The sequence below is a fragment of the Vanessa atalanta genome, chromosome 24 (genome assembly GCF_905147765.1).
Source record: "Vanessa atalanta chromosome 24, ilVanAtal1.2, whole genome shotgun sequence".
In the NCBI taxonomy this organism is placed as follows: Eukaryota; Metazoa; Arthropoda; class Insecta; order Lepidoptera; family Nymphalidae; genus Vanessa; species Vanessa atalanta.
Window position 1 is genome coordinate 4,658,156 of NC_061894.1, and position 16,297 is coordinate 4,674,452.

Genomic DNA, 16,297 nt, shown 5'->3' on the forward strand with positions numbered 1-16,297 from the left:
CTGATAAACGTTTTATTTTACTTTGAAATAATATTTAGTGGCAGCGTTTTTTATACTTTGTTCGTTTCATTGCGTAAAGCACCGAAAAGATTTGATCCAAACATTAAATATAAAAATCTATTATAAAAAAATTACATTGGCATAGCCAAAATAATTTTTCAGGATTCTTGTTTTCATATTCTGCCACATTTGTGCTCATCAAAGAGTAGTGATGAAATTAGGTCCAATCTTACTCCTAAATTCTACTAAGAAGGAATGGAGGCACTTCTCCAGAAGGTGCTCCAGATACTCTTTTAATTTTTTTTGATAAAGATATTAAAAAATAAACAATTATTCCATGTAAATATTTATTAACACCAGTCTTCACAGTATCGGATACTGCCTAATAATTAAAGAGCTTTCTATCACATACATATGTGTTTTTTTGTATACAAACAAAATACGATCTCATATTTTATTTGAGTTTTAATTATACTTTATCTATTTTAAATAATATACTTGCATCATAATGTGAATTAAAATAAAATATAACTAAATAAATTAAAATATTTTAATTTATACAAAAAAAATTGACATTTTTTTAAGTTACTCTACAGCCATAATACATGTTCTCGATAAGCGGACAATTTTGTAAGCTTTGCAACAAATATTCTTGTGGAATTCCTCTACTGAACAAAAATCAAAGAGAGAAAGCTCAAATTTTAACATCTAAGTCAAGGATAAGCTGTTAAACACCAACGCAATATTATCTTTCTTTAATTTTACAAATTGATTTTGTAAAGAGTAAGCTGTACGCAGTAGGCACTGCTACTTTGACCCTTAGTTTCAAGTACCAAAATTTTCAATTCCAACGACATTGACAACACACAGACAACTGTCAAATTGAAGACACTCATAGTTTATGATACGGTATAAGAAATAGAAACTTTAAATCACTTTTTTCAAAAGATTTCCACTAAGTACATGTACACTAGTAAAGTTGTATGATGTTTGGCGAGTGACAATATAGCTGTCACGCACACCAAGATGAAAAAATTTTTCGTTTGTTTTAGTTCCTTTGTAATGCGACACTCCATATAATGTTTCCTACTTTCCCTTTAATACATAATATGGAGTCGTTTTTAATATAGTTACTCTCATTTGTTATTTAAATGAAATGAACGTTTTCTTTATTACTTATCCAATAACAGTATTGGGCCTTGTCAAAAGTTACATAAATGTTCTTATAATTCTATGTAGCCACATCCACACCAATCTAAGTAGCTAAACTTTTAGATAGGTAACCGATGTACGATTATCAGTGAACATATTATCTAACATAGTCTTCGTCTTCAAACAACCGATGAGGCTATATATTTCTTATACCGTATCTCGATATATATACTTCTTAATTTTCGGCGGCCGCTAATGCTAGAATATATTAATTTACGACTACATTTTTATATTTTTTCTTTTTTTCTCGATTAGATAAGTTCTACTTACACTACTTAAATAATTATGAATATAAAGATTTTTAAGTCCGCTCGCTGAGAGAATGTTTTCTGACGTCGGTCTGTTGGTCATGAAACTATCAAAAATAACGGGTTGATCTTATGAAAGCGCAGTACGTATTAAAAAAAAAAAACATTTTTGTTTAAAATGAAATTTATCACAACATTATAACATCATATGTAAGTCGATTTTTTATTAATACAATGTTTAATGATATTAGTTCTAATGGCAATATTATAATAATATACATATAAAATATAATAAATTCTTCGCCATCTCAAAGTGACATCTTTGTTTCGACTACAGACCTCTCAGACACATTTTCTCAGCGGCCAGACGTTGATATATATCTGAAGATATATTAACACATACTAACATTAAAAACTGATTAAAGCCAAGAAAGTTAACACCACAGACAACAGAGCTATTAATATACTTAGATAAAATATCGTTTAAACTTACAGCGTACATTAAGGATAATTTTTATCTTTTAAAATAAAAATAATATTTAATTACTGGAACATATGTCTACTACGATGATGACTATACAACTCGCAACATAATCGGCATTATTAATAAGCCTTTATTCAAAGCACATTGACAAGTTGCTTCAAAAGAAATCCGTTTCTAAACATTACAATCAGCTTAGAGCCTCGTAACGTCAGCTTCTGGGTCTTTTTCTTTCTTCCCACCGAGTTCTGCATAAATCTCTTCTATAGATCTCCTCTTAGTTTCTGGAACGTAGAAGACGATGTAGGCCGTGCTGACGAGACATACAGCGGCGAAGATCCAAAAAACTAGATATAATCCAACTTCTGCAGCCAAAGGTTGGAAGACGCGCAGCTGTACTGAGACTAGAGCACACGCGAATGCTATTACAATCGACGTGACCGTACCGCGGTACTGAAACAAATAACATTTATTATAGCAGATAAAATATACTTTGTACCCATTGAAATAAATTTATAGGACTAAATAAAGAAATAAATTTACGGAGATATTATTGTAACTAGATAGTGTAATAATAAATTAGGTCAAAAACTACCAAACGAAAAAAAAAAAACAAAAGAAATTCGATTGACAAGTAGAGTAGAAATACGTCCTGAACTGTATTGTTTTTGTCTGTATATGCGTATAGTTCCCAATGTTCATGCAGAGAAACCGTGACATGTTTAATGATTTAAAAATTTATTGATATTATAAGCGTTAAGACGTATCATATGTTATAAAATTCTGTGCATCGAGAAAACCGCTAACAACAAGTTTATGAAAATGTTTTTTATTCAAAATAACCTTCAACATTTTGCTTGTCTCAATTTGGGGCAGAGATTATTTCCATTCCGATATCGTATCTTTCTGTATTATACCGTATTATACCGTATTCTTCTGAATAGTGTTGTTTGTAGTTTCTCCAAAGCATATCCTGCATAATATCTAATATGATGCATAATTTGGATTTATAATGCAAGGTGGTGAAGGAAAGCATCGAAGGAAACTTGTGTATCGGAGGAAGTGTTGCCACTTTAATAACATAAAATAATACATATACATATATAGCTAAGTAACAATATAAACATGCCTGGAAAGAAAACATCTCGGTCATTATGACGAAGGGCACGGGCTGCAGGCCGGCGGCGTCGCAGTAGATGCACAGACACAGCGCCAGTACCGGCAGCCACGCGTGCTCGCCGTTACTCATCGCGAACCACGCGCCCAGCGCCGCCAGCGCCACGCCCGACACCGCGCATGTCGTGCCCAGCAACGGCTATATAGTGGGATTCATCTTTTATAATGTTTTGCTTTTCTAATAAAGGTGTTAATAAATTGTTAATAATAGGCTATTTGACAACGCGAACAATAAAGTGTCAATTATTGTAATCAGTATATATTTTGCGTTTAAAAATATTTATTTATTAATGAAAATTGAAAATATTAATTATTTTTTTCAAAAATCCTTAAAGAAAAATGTTTTTTTTTTTTTTAAGTTTGTCACGTGATACAAAACGCTCTTGATTGGTCGGGCTTGTGATGACGTCACTTGCTTGTGAACTTCGTTTACCTACTGCAAGTACATTGTATGTGCCACAGATAACAAAACAGGCATGTGACGTCACCGACTCCATTGCACCGCCATATGGAATTTTAAATATATTTTAATTTGATATTTTTCAGCAAATATGTACTAGAATTAAAAACAACAACTTTTACTGGGTTCCTTAACCTTTACTAAATAATATAAAATGGTTTTTAAAAATCAGTCAAATAGCCCATTGCAACAGCTGCGAATAATTGTCACATATTGAAATCGAACCCACCCCGGTGTAGATATATCTAATAATAATCGCTCTATAAATTCTTGTAGGTAATTTAAGTTACTTATTGGATTTTTTTTTTAAATATCGTACCTTCCGGCCGGTCCTTTCGACCAAAGTGGACGCAGTGCAAGATCCGACGAGTTGAACGACTCCCAACACCATTGCTTGTTCATTAGCTGACAGGACCCAGCCGCCGCCGGCCTTACTGAAGATCAGCGAAGCAAAGTGTAGCACAGCCAGGCAACCGCACAATTCCCTCGCAAGCGTTATTGTTAAGGTTATTCGGAACGCGCGGAATGTGCTGCGGTCAGACACTGGAAATAATGAATCATTATTTTTATTTATTTTGATACTATAGATAATGTAAAAAAAATATTCGATGTGAAACGGTGCTCGGATACCTGGCTGTAACATGAAATTTTTAATTCGGCAGTCAAAGTTTATGCAAATTGAATGTTTCGGCCGTGGACAATTTTTGATATATTTTTCACAATATAATTACGATTCAAATCCATTTTTATATTATTCATATTACTCATTTGTGGTTTACATACAGGTAATTAGTTATAAAATAATTATAAATACTTATTACATATGAAATTAACGTTTTGTGGTACTGACCACTTCGATCTGAAATATCTCCTATTTGGTTAAGAATTCCAAATTCAAATTTATAAATTAATATAGCTGGTACATTTGAGTTTTGAAAACAGTTATTCATTTGTTTTTTCCTTATTATTTTTGTCTTAGGCGTTGCTTATTACCGCACAATGGAAAACATGAAATATCGGTAAATTTAAGAGTACGCGTTCTACCGTGGTACCAGTAACAGCTCGAAGGATTAATTATGTGTACGGCGCTGGTGTCGCAAAAGAAAGCACGTTACGTTTTTGGTTTCAACGTTTTCGTTCTGGAAATTTCGACCTTCAGAATCAATCCCGTGGACGGCCGGAGACATGGTTGTTTTAGAAAGGGATCATCTATGAGATGGCAAAAGTGCATAGATAACAACGGTACGGTACATTGATTATTTAACTATACTTTACAAAAAAAAAAATGACTTTATCTTTTCCCGTATAAAACGCCAATTTGATATGTAAGGAACTAATATTTAATATTTTCTTATTAAGCGTATTTTTCTTTGTTACTTAGAAGTTGAACCCATGCGAAACCGGCTCGTATAAGATATTTTAGTTATGTAAGCTTATCTCGTACAAGAGATCTCCTTAAAAACCTTCGGAGAATTGAAGATTATTTACAAAACTAGATGTTGTTAGATACAATTTCGAAAACAAAATAGTTACAATAAGTTACACATTCTTTCGTAATCATATTGGACCGGCCCTTAAGCGGTTTCAATAACACGTAACGGTCTAGCAAAGAGAAACAATCGTAAAAAGTAGAAAAATATAATGATTGGATATGAAACTTTAGCCGAAAATAGGGTGTCAGGTTACTTGACGTCGAATGGTCGAAATATGGTCAAATTAACGCTATTCATAAATAAAAGTAGTACACAAATTATTTTTATCTATAATACATGTAACAAAATTGGAGTGTCTGTTTGTAATATTAAAATAACCACTTTTTACTAAATACATACATATGTATGTTTACACGGTACATATACCAAAATATCATTTTTTTAAACTTTTGTCTGTTTGTTTGTTCCGGCTAATCTCTGGAACGGCTGGACCGATCTTTACGGGACTTTCACTGGAAGATAGCTGATGAAATAAGGAGTAACTTAGATTACAACAATAACTTTTTTGTTAAATTCAAATGCGCACAAAGTCGCGGGCACAGTTAGTTTATAAATAAACATTTGGAAATAGTTTTTCAGAGATTTCAACTTCAGTTTAAAGATTATGATAATATTCTGGCCGTTTTAGCCACGGCGGCCAATATTAGCTTGGGATAATATAGTGCACGCTCATAACACGAGAGTTTGCAAAGGTCGAGTGTTTTTTTTTAAATTTCTCGCCTGAGAAACCCAATATCTGTTTTTATTACGTATATGTCAAATCATTAAAAAGTACTAGAATGATCTGTGTCTTAATCTCTAAAATTGTCTGTGATTAGTTGTCCTATCTAAATGTAAAAATTCTAAAAAACTCTTTGATTTCAATTTAAACATAAAAAAATGTCTAAATAAACTTTCCAAAAAAAATTAAATATAATTTTAGAAGACGAAGCCGCATTCCTGGCAAGTTTTACAAGATAATGCCATGATTAATCGAATATTTTTCGTTTTCAAATATTCGAAAGTTCACCTAATGGCTAATAATAGTTCATGTCTCAATATCTACCGATCCAACGTCTGCTAATAAAAATTATACAAGCAAGGTACACATCAAATTTTTGGTTTATTTTCACTGGATGATATAATAAATATTTTAATTTTAATTACTAAGAAAATATCTAAGCTATTATTTTTACTAGGAGCCTTTGACGGTTAAAATCCCTCCCACTCCTCCCATAAATTGATTTTATGGAAATTCCATTGTCATTCAATTCAATGATGCTACATGTTACGTTATAAAGTAGATCTTCGTCCGATATTTCAGTTTTCTAGACTCAATTTTGCTCGTTTGTTGTCAGTCATGATGAACGACAGTATTACTATAGATTAATCGCAAAATACTATTCAATGTCTTGACGTCATACTATTGGTAGCACAAATGAAATCATGACGTATTTAGATACTGCCTACGACACTGCCGCACACAATCACGCCTCTTGAAGCTTTACTAAATAATAGCAAATTAAACATAATATTGTTCAACAATCAACTAGGAACTTCAACTATTAACCTCTTTAATTCAACACTAATAATATTAAATATATATATATATATTTCCTATTCGATAACAAGTTTTCGAAAACGGAACATAAAAATAACGCTCAAACAATCTTTAGGCGTATTAAAATGCCTATAGATTAATTTACTTACTATAAAGAAACAGTTACATCTTAACCAAGACAAAACGAAGCGGGCAGTCGACATCAGGTATTAATATCTAACTTTCGTTGATTCCAATATTTAAATGTCAACTCTGGCGCATTTTTGCTATGAACCCATTAAGAGATCCATTAACAAATATATCCGATTATCGAACCGTTACCAAAATAGGACGAACCGGCGCGACCGGTACACAGTTATGTTTGCCATCACCAAGGTAGACTTCCGAACCACTCAGTCGCATAAACGGAATGTCAACGCAATGTCAATTCGTTACTTGCGATGGGAAGTATTGTTTAGCTACCACTTGGAGTACCGTTACTCCTTACTTTGTAGCCACGGTCACTAACAACTCGACGCAACGGAAACAATATTAAAGTTATGGCCGAAAGGGTTATTTAACGAATTGTAAATACGTCTGCTTGCACTTGTCGAGTCTAGGTTAAGGGTATTGGATAATGTATACAGTTGTTACTTTGTGTATAGCTCTTAGGGTTTATGTACACTGCTGAAGTTATGACATTGAGTTATTGAATACAAATGTTTGTTATGTAGCTTTTCGTTTTGAGCATGGAAATTATTTCGCCGACTTCACGAATAACGAGCATTTCGTTAAAAGAAAACGATTCGTGGAATATTCCATAAGTAAAATAGGTATATAGTAAAAGGATAATTTTATTGACAAATTTAAATAAAATAGCTTGTTTCGTCGTTTTTTTTTCTTCTAATTTACATCAACCAAAAAAATATTGAAGAAAAAGGTGTGGAAGACTCATTAATAATTTAATTTATGAATGTAATCGATCGAAACGCAGCGCGGGGAACTGCAAGGACCTGTTATTTTAAAGAGCTTAAACCTGTGCAGTACTTAGTTTAACGACAAAAAATATTTTTAGCAGAAGTTTATTAGTTATTTATGAATAAACAGTACTTCTTCATATTTCACGTCAATCCTCTTAAATAATGTTCTCATATTTGATTTATTTTTACACGCACAACTATCGGCTGACCGTGTCCGCCATTTATTATCCTACAACCTTTTCCGAATTGCGATGCATCTTCTGCTATAATTTTTATGTATATGTGTTTCAGTTACACAACACAAAAAGGTTTCCTCATTTTTAATATAGGTAAAATTTATTTTTTATTTTTTTATAATTCACAATCTTTCAGTCAGTGTTGGTCAGGAAAAATATTTTTTTTATTAAATTTACTTAGACATCAATCGAATTTTGAATATGTAATAAATAAACTTTCAGGGGATTAAAGTACATTTTTTTAAATAATGTGTTGAATTGGTAGTTGTAAAATGTTAAATATTTTAACGTAATTTCGGGATCTGGTCGCCATTTTCGTCTGAAGTTTTCGTGCAAGACTTATAAAATTTCTAAATAAATTTTTGATATTTTATTTTGGAATTTATTTTTTAATTAAGTTTGTTTTAATCTGATTTACGAGAATATAATTATTTATGTATATAATGTTTAAATAAGTAAATATATTTAACGTTAAAACCAATAAAATATACCTGTTTGAATTTTTATTGAATAATTAAATCTTTGTCTAAGCCGGCTTGGGCTTGCAAATCTTTCCATAAATGCTATAATTAAAAAAAACAAAACGCCGTTATACCCCTGCCAATATATAAAATATTCAAAAATGTTGATCGATATCGCGCCAACTCATTCGCACACTATTTGCATCTCTGTCGCACTCTTAGTTCGAGTAATAAAAGTGTAAGTGTAAAAAAACAATAAGATTTTATATTTATTTGATATAAACATTGAAGTGTTGTAACGGTCTTTTAATGTTAACCCACTGCTGGGCTAAGTTCTGCTGTCCTTTTGAAAAGGTTTGCAACTTACTTTACAGCGCTGCTTTAATGCTGATTTGTAAATATAAATAATAAATATATTTTATTAGATAGGGATGTTTAGGGATAGATAAGGAGTGTATTCCCTTAGCGAGCAGGAGATGAATATCAAAAAATACGCAAATGAAAATTCAGTAGTGATTGCTGTAGAATGAAATACAATACCTACTGCATGATCTTCTGCTCACAATCTGCTTCTTATCACGTGTTCTAATCAATGGACCACCTCTCTTCAAACCTATCTTTCTCTCTTTCTCTCACACGCATTCATCTCTGTTCAAATATACATCAAGTGTTATTGCGAGTGCTTTATACTTCATTTATCTGACAAACTCAACTACGTCCAAACAAAAACAAATGAATCTCGATACATGGTCCGATTTTGGTCACTGCAGCTAATTAAGGAGACTTTTAAACTGTGCAGGATATTTACAGTGCACAAGTAAATGCATGAACCACTTGGACTCTGTTTCCTCAGTCTCCTTGTCTGGGACCGGACGGAACTTTCGCAAAGAGTTCAGGCGAACAAAACCCAATATATTTTTACCAACTCAATCTTTCTGTATCAAAATCAAAATATTCTGTACTCAAATACGCTCATAAAATTACTTTTGGACCATAATGTTACTGTACTGATTTAAATGTGAAGCTGCGTCGGATTCGGAAAGTAGATTTTACCGAGAAGAACCGTCAAGATACTCAGTACTTACATTGACTGTCTACGTCAATCTCAGTCTCATTACATAATGTATATGGATAACTTATAATCTTTTGCTCATACTAGCATATATTATTACCGCCATTTAATAATCGTTTCCCTATTGACACGCGTTATGCTAAAAGTTTATTAGTACAAAGTCCAGATAAAACTAGATCATATTCCATAAACGTATCGTCTATGCATAGAATAAAAATGTCTTAGGGCTAATTTGAATTGTAGATATAAAATTAATGTCACATACCTAAAGTCTTTAACGTTGGAAAGAACTTTCTAGAATTACTCTGTTCCAGTTCCAAGAGTAATGTCTGTAATTCGCTGTCCACCACAGTGTCAGTGGTCTGCCGGCAGCGCAACCAGGCCAAAACTGAGCGAGCTTCCTATAGAAAAATTGTAATCATTACAAAATTTTAAAAAACATAATTCAAGCATATATTTAAATGTAGATTCTAGTGATGAAAACCGCAACAAACTCAGTATTAGTTCGTTAATTATCTTGTAATAACAATGACAGTAAATAAACAATACATAATTCGTTGAATATTACGTGGAATAAATAAATTTATTAACTAATACTATTTATCTTTTACCTTATATTATATTTTCGATTTATGTAACGAATACTATTCACCGGTTTTTATCGTTTATTATAATTATTCTTCGCTTATGAAATTGCTGATTTATATACAAAAAATCAAATTTAATAAAAACATAGTAGATTGATTGATGCCAATATGAAAAATAGTGGCCAATACATTTGTATTGGCCACTATTTTTCATATTGGCCATTTTAATGGAAGTTCATTGATATATTTACTATGACATTATAGAAGTTTTATCTTGCATTACATCCGAAACTACAAGAGAGCTATAATGACCGATTAAATGCCCGTGAAATATCAGAGAGTTATATAAGACATAGACTATGATCGCTGTTAATTAAAGGTTACACCCATCACAGTAGCGTATAACGCATAGTCAGTTCACAGAATTTCACCAGCGAGATACGAAATGATTGCTTACAGAATATCACCGCTAATTGAAATGGAATTATTTGTGTTTAAGCGCTTCATTTTCTTCAAATTGGCATGCCATAACACCGCATAACAAAACCGTTTTGCCAAGAGCGAACGACGAAAAGAAGAGGAATATGCCTTAATCTATACATATAATAAAATTGGAGAGTCTGTATGTAATATTAAAATTACATGATACATATACCTAAATAACATTTTTTACAATTTTTGTCTGTCTGTCTGTCTGTTTGTTCCGGCTAATCTGTGGGAACGGCAGAACCGATTTCCACGGGACTTTCACTGGCAGATAGCGGATGTAATAAGGAGTAACTTAGGCTACTTTTATTTTAGAATTATAAATAGAATCAAAATAAAATCACGCTACAATATCCAAATAACCTAAATTCAAACAAAGCACACGAAGTCGCGGGCACAGCTAGTTAAATAATAAAAACTGACATATCTTAGTATTTATCATAAAAAACAAGGACTATTTGTGAGTGGGTTTTTTTGGCGGGTGTTCTTTTAATTATGTGTATAAAGTGTTAATAAATAATTAAGAATAGAGGTTTAGTGTTATACTAACAGAAAACAGGATTTGAATCCGTTAAATAAAAAAAAAATAGTGATGCCCTATTTATGAGACTTTTGCCTGATGCAATAATATACACACTTTTCATAATAATGTCAAGTAATGGTACGGTAAACTATATATATTATTATCATATAAATCGTCTCTTTTTAATATTCCAGGATGATAGACAAGCAAACTAACCAGGGCCGGACCGTAAGTTTAGGGGGCCCTTGGCTAATACTACCTAGTGGCCCACCTAAGAGGTATTTGAACGTAGAATTGATGAACGTAGATCTGTTTAATTTAATCAAGTTATGGATTCTATCGCATTATCGTCTATTTTTGACTTTGACTTGACTTAGCTGGGGGCCCCTTGAGTCCACGGGGCCCTGGGTTGAAGCCCAAAAAGCCATATTGTAGATCCGGCCCTGAAACTAACCACCTCACATAGAGATGCGTAAACAAGGAAATAATTTTCAAAACCAATTGACAGACCTGTCTTATGATAAAAACAATTACAGGACGGAAAAAACGTCGATTAATTACAAGATGTATGTATGTAGATACAAGATATACCATCGTAAATTGAGACCAGGTGCTCGATTGAATTTTCTTAAGACTAATTGTTGAGTCAGCTTCGTTGAAACACATGAGATAAAATTCCGTACATGTATAAAAATCATTATTTTGTTTTCATATTTTTCGGGTTTATACAGTAATCCCTTTTATGTTATATATATAATATAATAAATAATAATACCAACTCACTTCAATTTTACCGCTTTTCAATAAGTACGACGGAGTCTCTGGCATCGTTGGGAAGACCAATAAATGTATCAGTGGTACAGCTAAACAAATCCACAAGGTCGCGTGGTAGCACAAATACTCTCCGATTATGTACACCAGGAGATTGCCCAAATTCTGTGATAAAACTACAAGACTCCCCAGTGTACCTCTGATGCAATCGTCACTGATCTCTTTTATATAGAGAGGGGTTACCACATATGAACCACTAACTCCAAGGCCGATGACAGCTCGAGCTAATATCAAAGCCCAGTTCTCAGTGGAATATAATTTTAACCCCCAGGCTACCTGAAAAAATCAATACATTTGAATGAGTTCGTAATATGCCGTTTAATAGTAAATCATGCGTGTATTCCAATGGAAGGAAGTGTTACAATCTAAAGACGGGTTTCGTTCTATAAAGATATAAATTTAAAAAAGAAGTGTCGCCTTCGACTGAAAAAATTGTTAGATCTGATTTAAAACTAAGTCGTTTTTTTAGTATCTATGGAAACACCGATTGAAAAACTTCGTCGTATATTGTTTCCTAATTAGTTATCTATTAACATTTAAAGTGACCATAGAGATCTTTATTTCTACAATAAATATAATGACCGAATGAAAATGTCGTTCGATTTATTTCTGTAATAAATCGCATGGCAACAAATCTATATATTATTTGGGATCTGAGCGCTTATATTATGCTTGTAAACAAAATGCATAAATTAATATTATTATTCGATTATTCTTGTATTAAAGTTATATTAATATCGGTTGCGGATGGCGATTAATCGTAAATAAATATTTTGGGATCATAACTAGGCATAGCATGTCCTTCTGATCACTGAATATTCAGGCTTCTAGATCTATCCACAACGCCCTTAGAAAGGTTGAAATTGTCCAAAAAAGGATGATAAAACTGTGCGAGAAGTGGCGTGGTCTCTGCCGTAACCACAGATAAACAACTTTTACATAGAATGGACATTAAATCACTAATCGAGATCTAAAGTAATCGATAATATCGATTATTCGTGAAACGTGTATAATAATATCAGCAAAGTTGATATCGGAATTTTGGAAGTGAAATAAAAATAGTCAATTGAAATAGTTTTTTTTTTATAAATTTAACTTCTTTTATAAATCGCATGATCTATTTAAATTGACTCCATCTGCCGTTGATATAGTCCACCACTAACTGGTATTACACGAACATAATATTACACTTAACATAGTCAGTGAGCCGTTTAATACCATAATGTAAATGTAATTAAATCAATTATTGATATTTATCACTGATAAGCAAAGTGAAATAATGTTGTAAGTCGCAATATAAGTAGTATCCTTAAGCCAATATTAAAATATAGTTATATATTACATTATAGTTTTTAATATGTAATTTTAAAAATTTATTTTTTGGTATTTTAATATTTATTTTTAAATTATTTTAATTTTTTAGTGTAATTTGTTTTCACTTAAAAATATTTTATAAAATATGTGTATTGTAATGTTATAAGTGCATGCCGAGACTACCTGATTAGTAGAACATTTTCCTTGATTCAAGTTGTTATATTGTACGTATTCAATGTGTTATTATATCTACTGTTGGTTGTCCTAAGTAAATAAATAAATAAATAATATTTATTTTTACTTCGTTAGAGAACTGAGATATAACAAGAATACCGTCTAGAACAGAAGATTTATGGTTTATTTTCGAGATTTATTGGCGTTGGTGAAAATTGGATACTTAAATGTCTCCGTATATATATGTCATCAATGTATATAAATTCTAGCAACACGTTTTTTTTTTAAATCAAAAATCAATGAAATATTGACAGATTTTTATTATACCTATCTGTAACATGTCTATAACACAAGAATTGGTTTTGCATAATTTTAATATTTATATTCATAAATAAAAAGTTCTATAGCGAAATCACTAATACGACACATGCTTTGTTAATTTATTATTTTATTAATAATAAATAAATTACTTAATTACGTGAAATTATCATATTAATTGTTATTACAAAGGTTGCTTGAATAAAATCTTATTGGAAACATATATGTATGTATAGTGTAGTTACTCAACATAACATAGTGCGGCCATTTAATTATTCCATAAGAGCGGGAAGTTAACAAATGAGTTTAAAAAAATAATACGTCACGTCCGAAAGACGTGGAGCTCAAAATTTCTTTTTAAATTTTAATAAACGTTTTAGGTATGAAATCATCATTTAATAATTAAATATAAAATACTTTAATGTTACGTAATTAGCATTATACCTATAATTTGGTTTGGATTTTGGACTTTTTAGGCTTTTTTTTAAAGACGGGAATGTTCCGCTCGAAACGAAACGTATGGTCACGTTATACACAACGTACGACAAACATCGTATAATATTATAATGTGAATTTTATTGTAGTTTTTAAACAGGTAAATGAAAACAATTATAGCTTTATTAATTATGGAAAATAGTACTATTAAGCGCGACTGTACTCGCGGAAAGTTAAATTAATATTTTTGTGCATGTTCAGAACAGCACTTTTAATCCCTAAGACGCATAATTATGATATTTATTTTTCCTGGTTGACCTTCTATAGGATTAAATTAAAAATCAAACATTTTATATAATCCTCTGTTAGTGCAGCTTTCCACATACGAAGTGCGCAAGTGATATGTGCAGAACCTGTGACTTATTCTTGATGACTTGTGTTGCTAGACAGTTAGTCAAAACATTGTATTTTCTATTTCTTAAAAAAATGTCCTCACTGACTATCAACGCATAGCAAAAACTAATGTGTTTAAATAGTTGAAATTTGTAGCATATGTTTAATTGATAACGTACGGATCTGCTAAGAAAGGAGTTTCAGAAATTTTAACTTTAAAGGAGAACAGTGGAAGGGATAACTTTGGATGAATCGGGACGAGCTACTAGCATAGTATATTTTTAATCCTAACTAACTTACAGCCATCGAAAATGATGTCAACATTAGCGCCTTTTTTCTTCCATAATTGTCCACTATAAACCCGAATAGAAATACCGCCGGTGTACCGACGAGGTAGGGGACGGACGCCATCCAAGATATTACATCGGGATGTACTGCTTCTGCTGCGGGTGAATCTTCAGACATGAGCCGTGCTCCCATTGGTGATAACCAACCGATCCCCATGCCATAGGAGAATACGGGCAGCACCACTGTGAACAATTGAATAAATGTGATTAATATAGTACAATTATTATATATTATTAATTCTTAATAATTGTCTTAGTTTTTGAACAGTATATATTATGAAGGGCAGTATAATCAGACTAATATTTTTGAAGCCAGGATGGCCCAGTGGTTAGAACGCGTGCATCTTAACCGATGATTTCGGGTTCAAGCCCAGGCAGGCACCACTGAATTTTCATATGCTTAATTTGTGTTTATAATTCATCTCGTACTCGGCGGTGAAGGAAAACATCGTGAGGAACAACACCTACAACCTGCATGTGTCTAATTTCAACGAAATTCTGCCACATGTGTATTCCGCATTCCAACCCGCATTGGAGCAGCGTGGTGTAACCACGCTGCTCCAATGCGGCTCCAATGTGGTTAACCGATGATTTCGGGTTCAAGCCCAGGCAGGCACCACTGAATTTTCATATGCTTAATTTGTGTTTATAATTCATCTCGTACTCGGCGGTGAAGGAAAACATCGTGAGGAACAACACCTACAACCTGCATGTGTCTAATTTCAACGAAATTCTGCCACATGTGTATTCCGCATTCCAACCCGCATTGGAGCAGCGTGGTGTAATATGCTTTATTTATTTATTTCCTGGAATAAATAAATAAACAAATAAACCTTCTCCTCAAAGGGAGAGGAGGCCTGTAGCCCAGCAGTGGGAAAATTTACAGGCTGCTAATGCAAAAATGTTAACAACTATTTCTGAAAGGTGGTGAATTTTTTGATAGATGATAGATTGAAATGAAATGATGAGGAAAATGATTGTCTATTTATTGCCTTTATTGGTGGTGGGGGACTGGACTGGAGTTTAGTTAATTTTTGGCTCAGATAATCGAAATTACGATTTGTACACTAGCTTTCTCTGAATCTTTTATTTAATTACACAGAAAATAAAGAAAACGTAGACGTATACGTAATATACTCATATTTAAAGTTCACATTATCTTTTCGAGCCGTGAATTAAAATTTAAATAAATTAAAGATGAAAAAAACTTCTCAACCAATAAAAATCCGAATTAATTAAGATAAAAATAAAAAACAAATCTGGTAAATGAATATTCACTAACAAAATAACAAATAACTCTGATATAGTTATGTACATATATTAATACATAGTAAACACTACACACATGAACAGTTCCATAGTACATGTGCTATACGATCGACTTCTCTTATGTAATGTTTACAATTTAAATCAACTATTTGTAGTATAATTAATTTCATTTGATGCAATCAGGTCGTTCATTCGATACTTATTACTTTGTAGGCAACGACTAATGTAGGTTTTCCACGTGTTTAATTACAAACATTTCTTCATTTATCTGAAGGATAATGT

At 32.1% G+C, this 16,297-nt stretch overlaps 1 protein-coding gene across 1 annotated transcript in view; it reads right to left on the minus strand.

Moving 5' to 3' along the window:
- Positions 1-506: 506 nt before the first annotated feature.
- LOC125073527 (facilitated trehalose transporter Tret1-like) overlaps positions 507-16,297 on the minus strand; it is a 28,914-nt gene continuing 13,123 nt past the window's right edge. The window contains exons 2-7 of the mRNA XM_047684388.1: positions 14,700-14,929; positions 11,718-12,041; positions 9,604-9,739; positions 3,897-4,120; positions 3,071-3,256; positions 507-2,394 (exon numbers count right to left, since the gene is read on the minus strand). Coding sequence (XP_047540344.1) covers positions 2,137-2,394; positions 3,071-3,256; positions 3,897-4,120; positions 9,604-9,739; positions 11,718-12,041; positions 14,700-14,929 — 1,358 coding nt within the window. The 3' untranslated portion in view covers positions 507-2,136. The remainder of the gene's footprint in view (positions 2,395-3,070; positions 3,257-3,896; positions 4,121-9,603; positions 9,740-11,717; positions 12,042-14,699; positions 14,930-16,297) is intronic.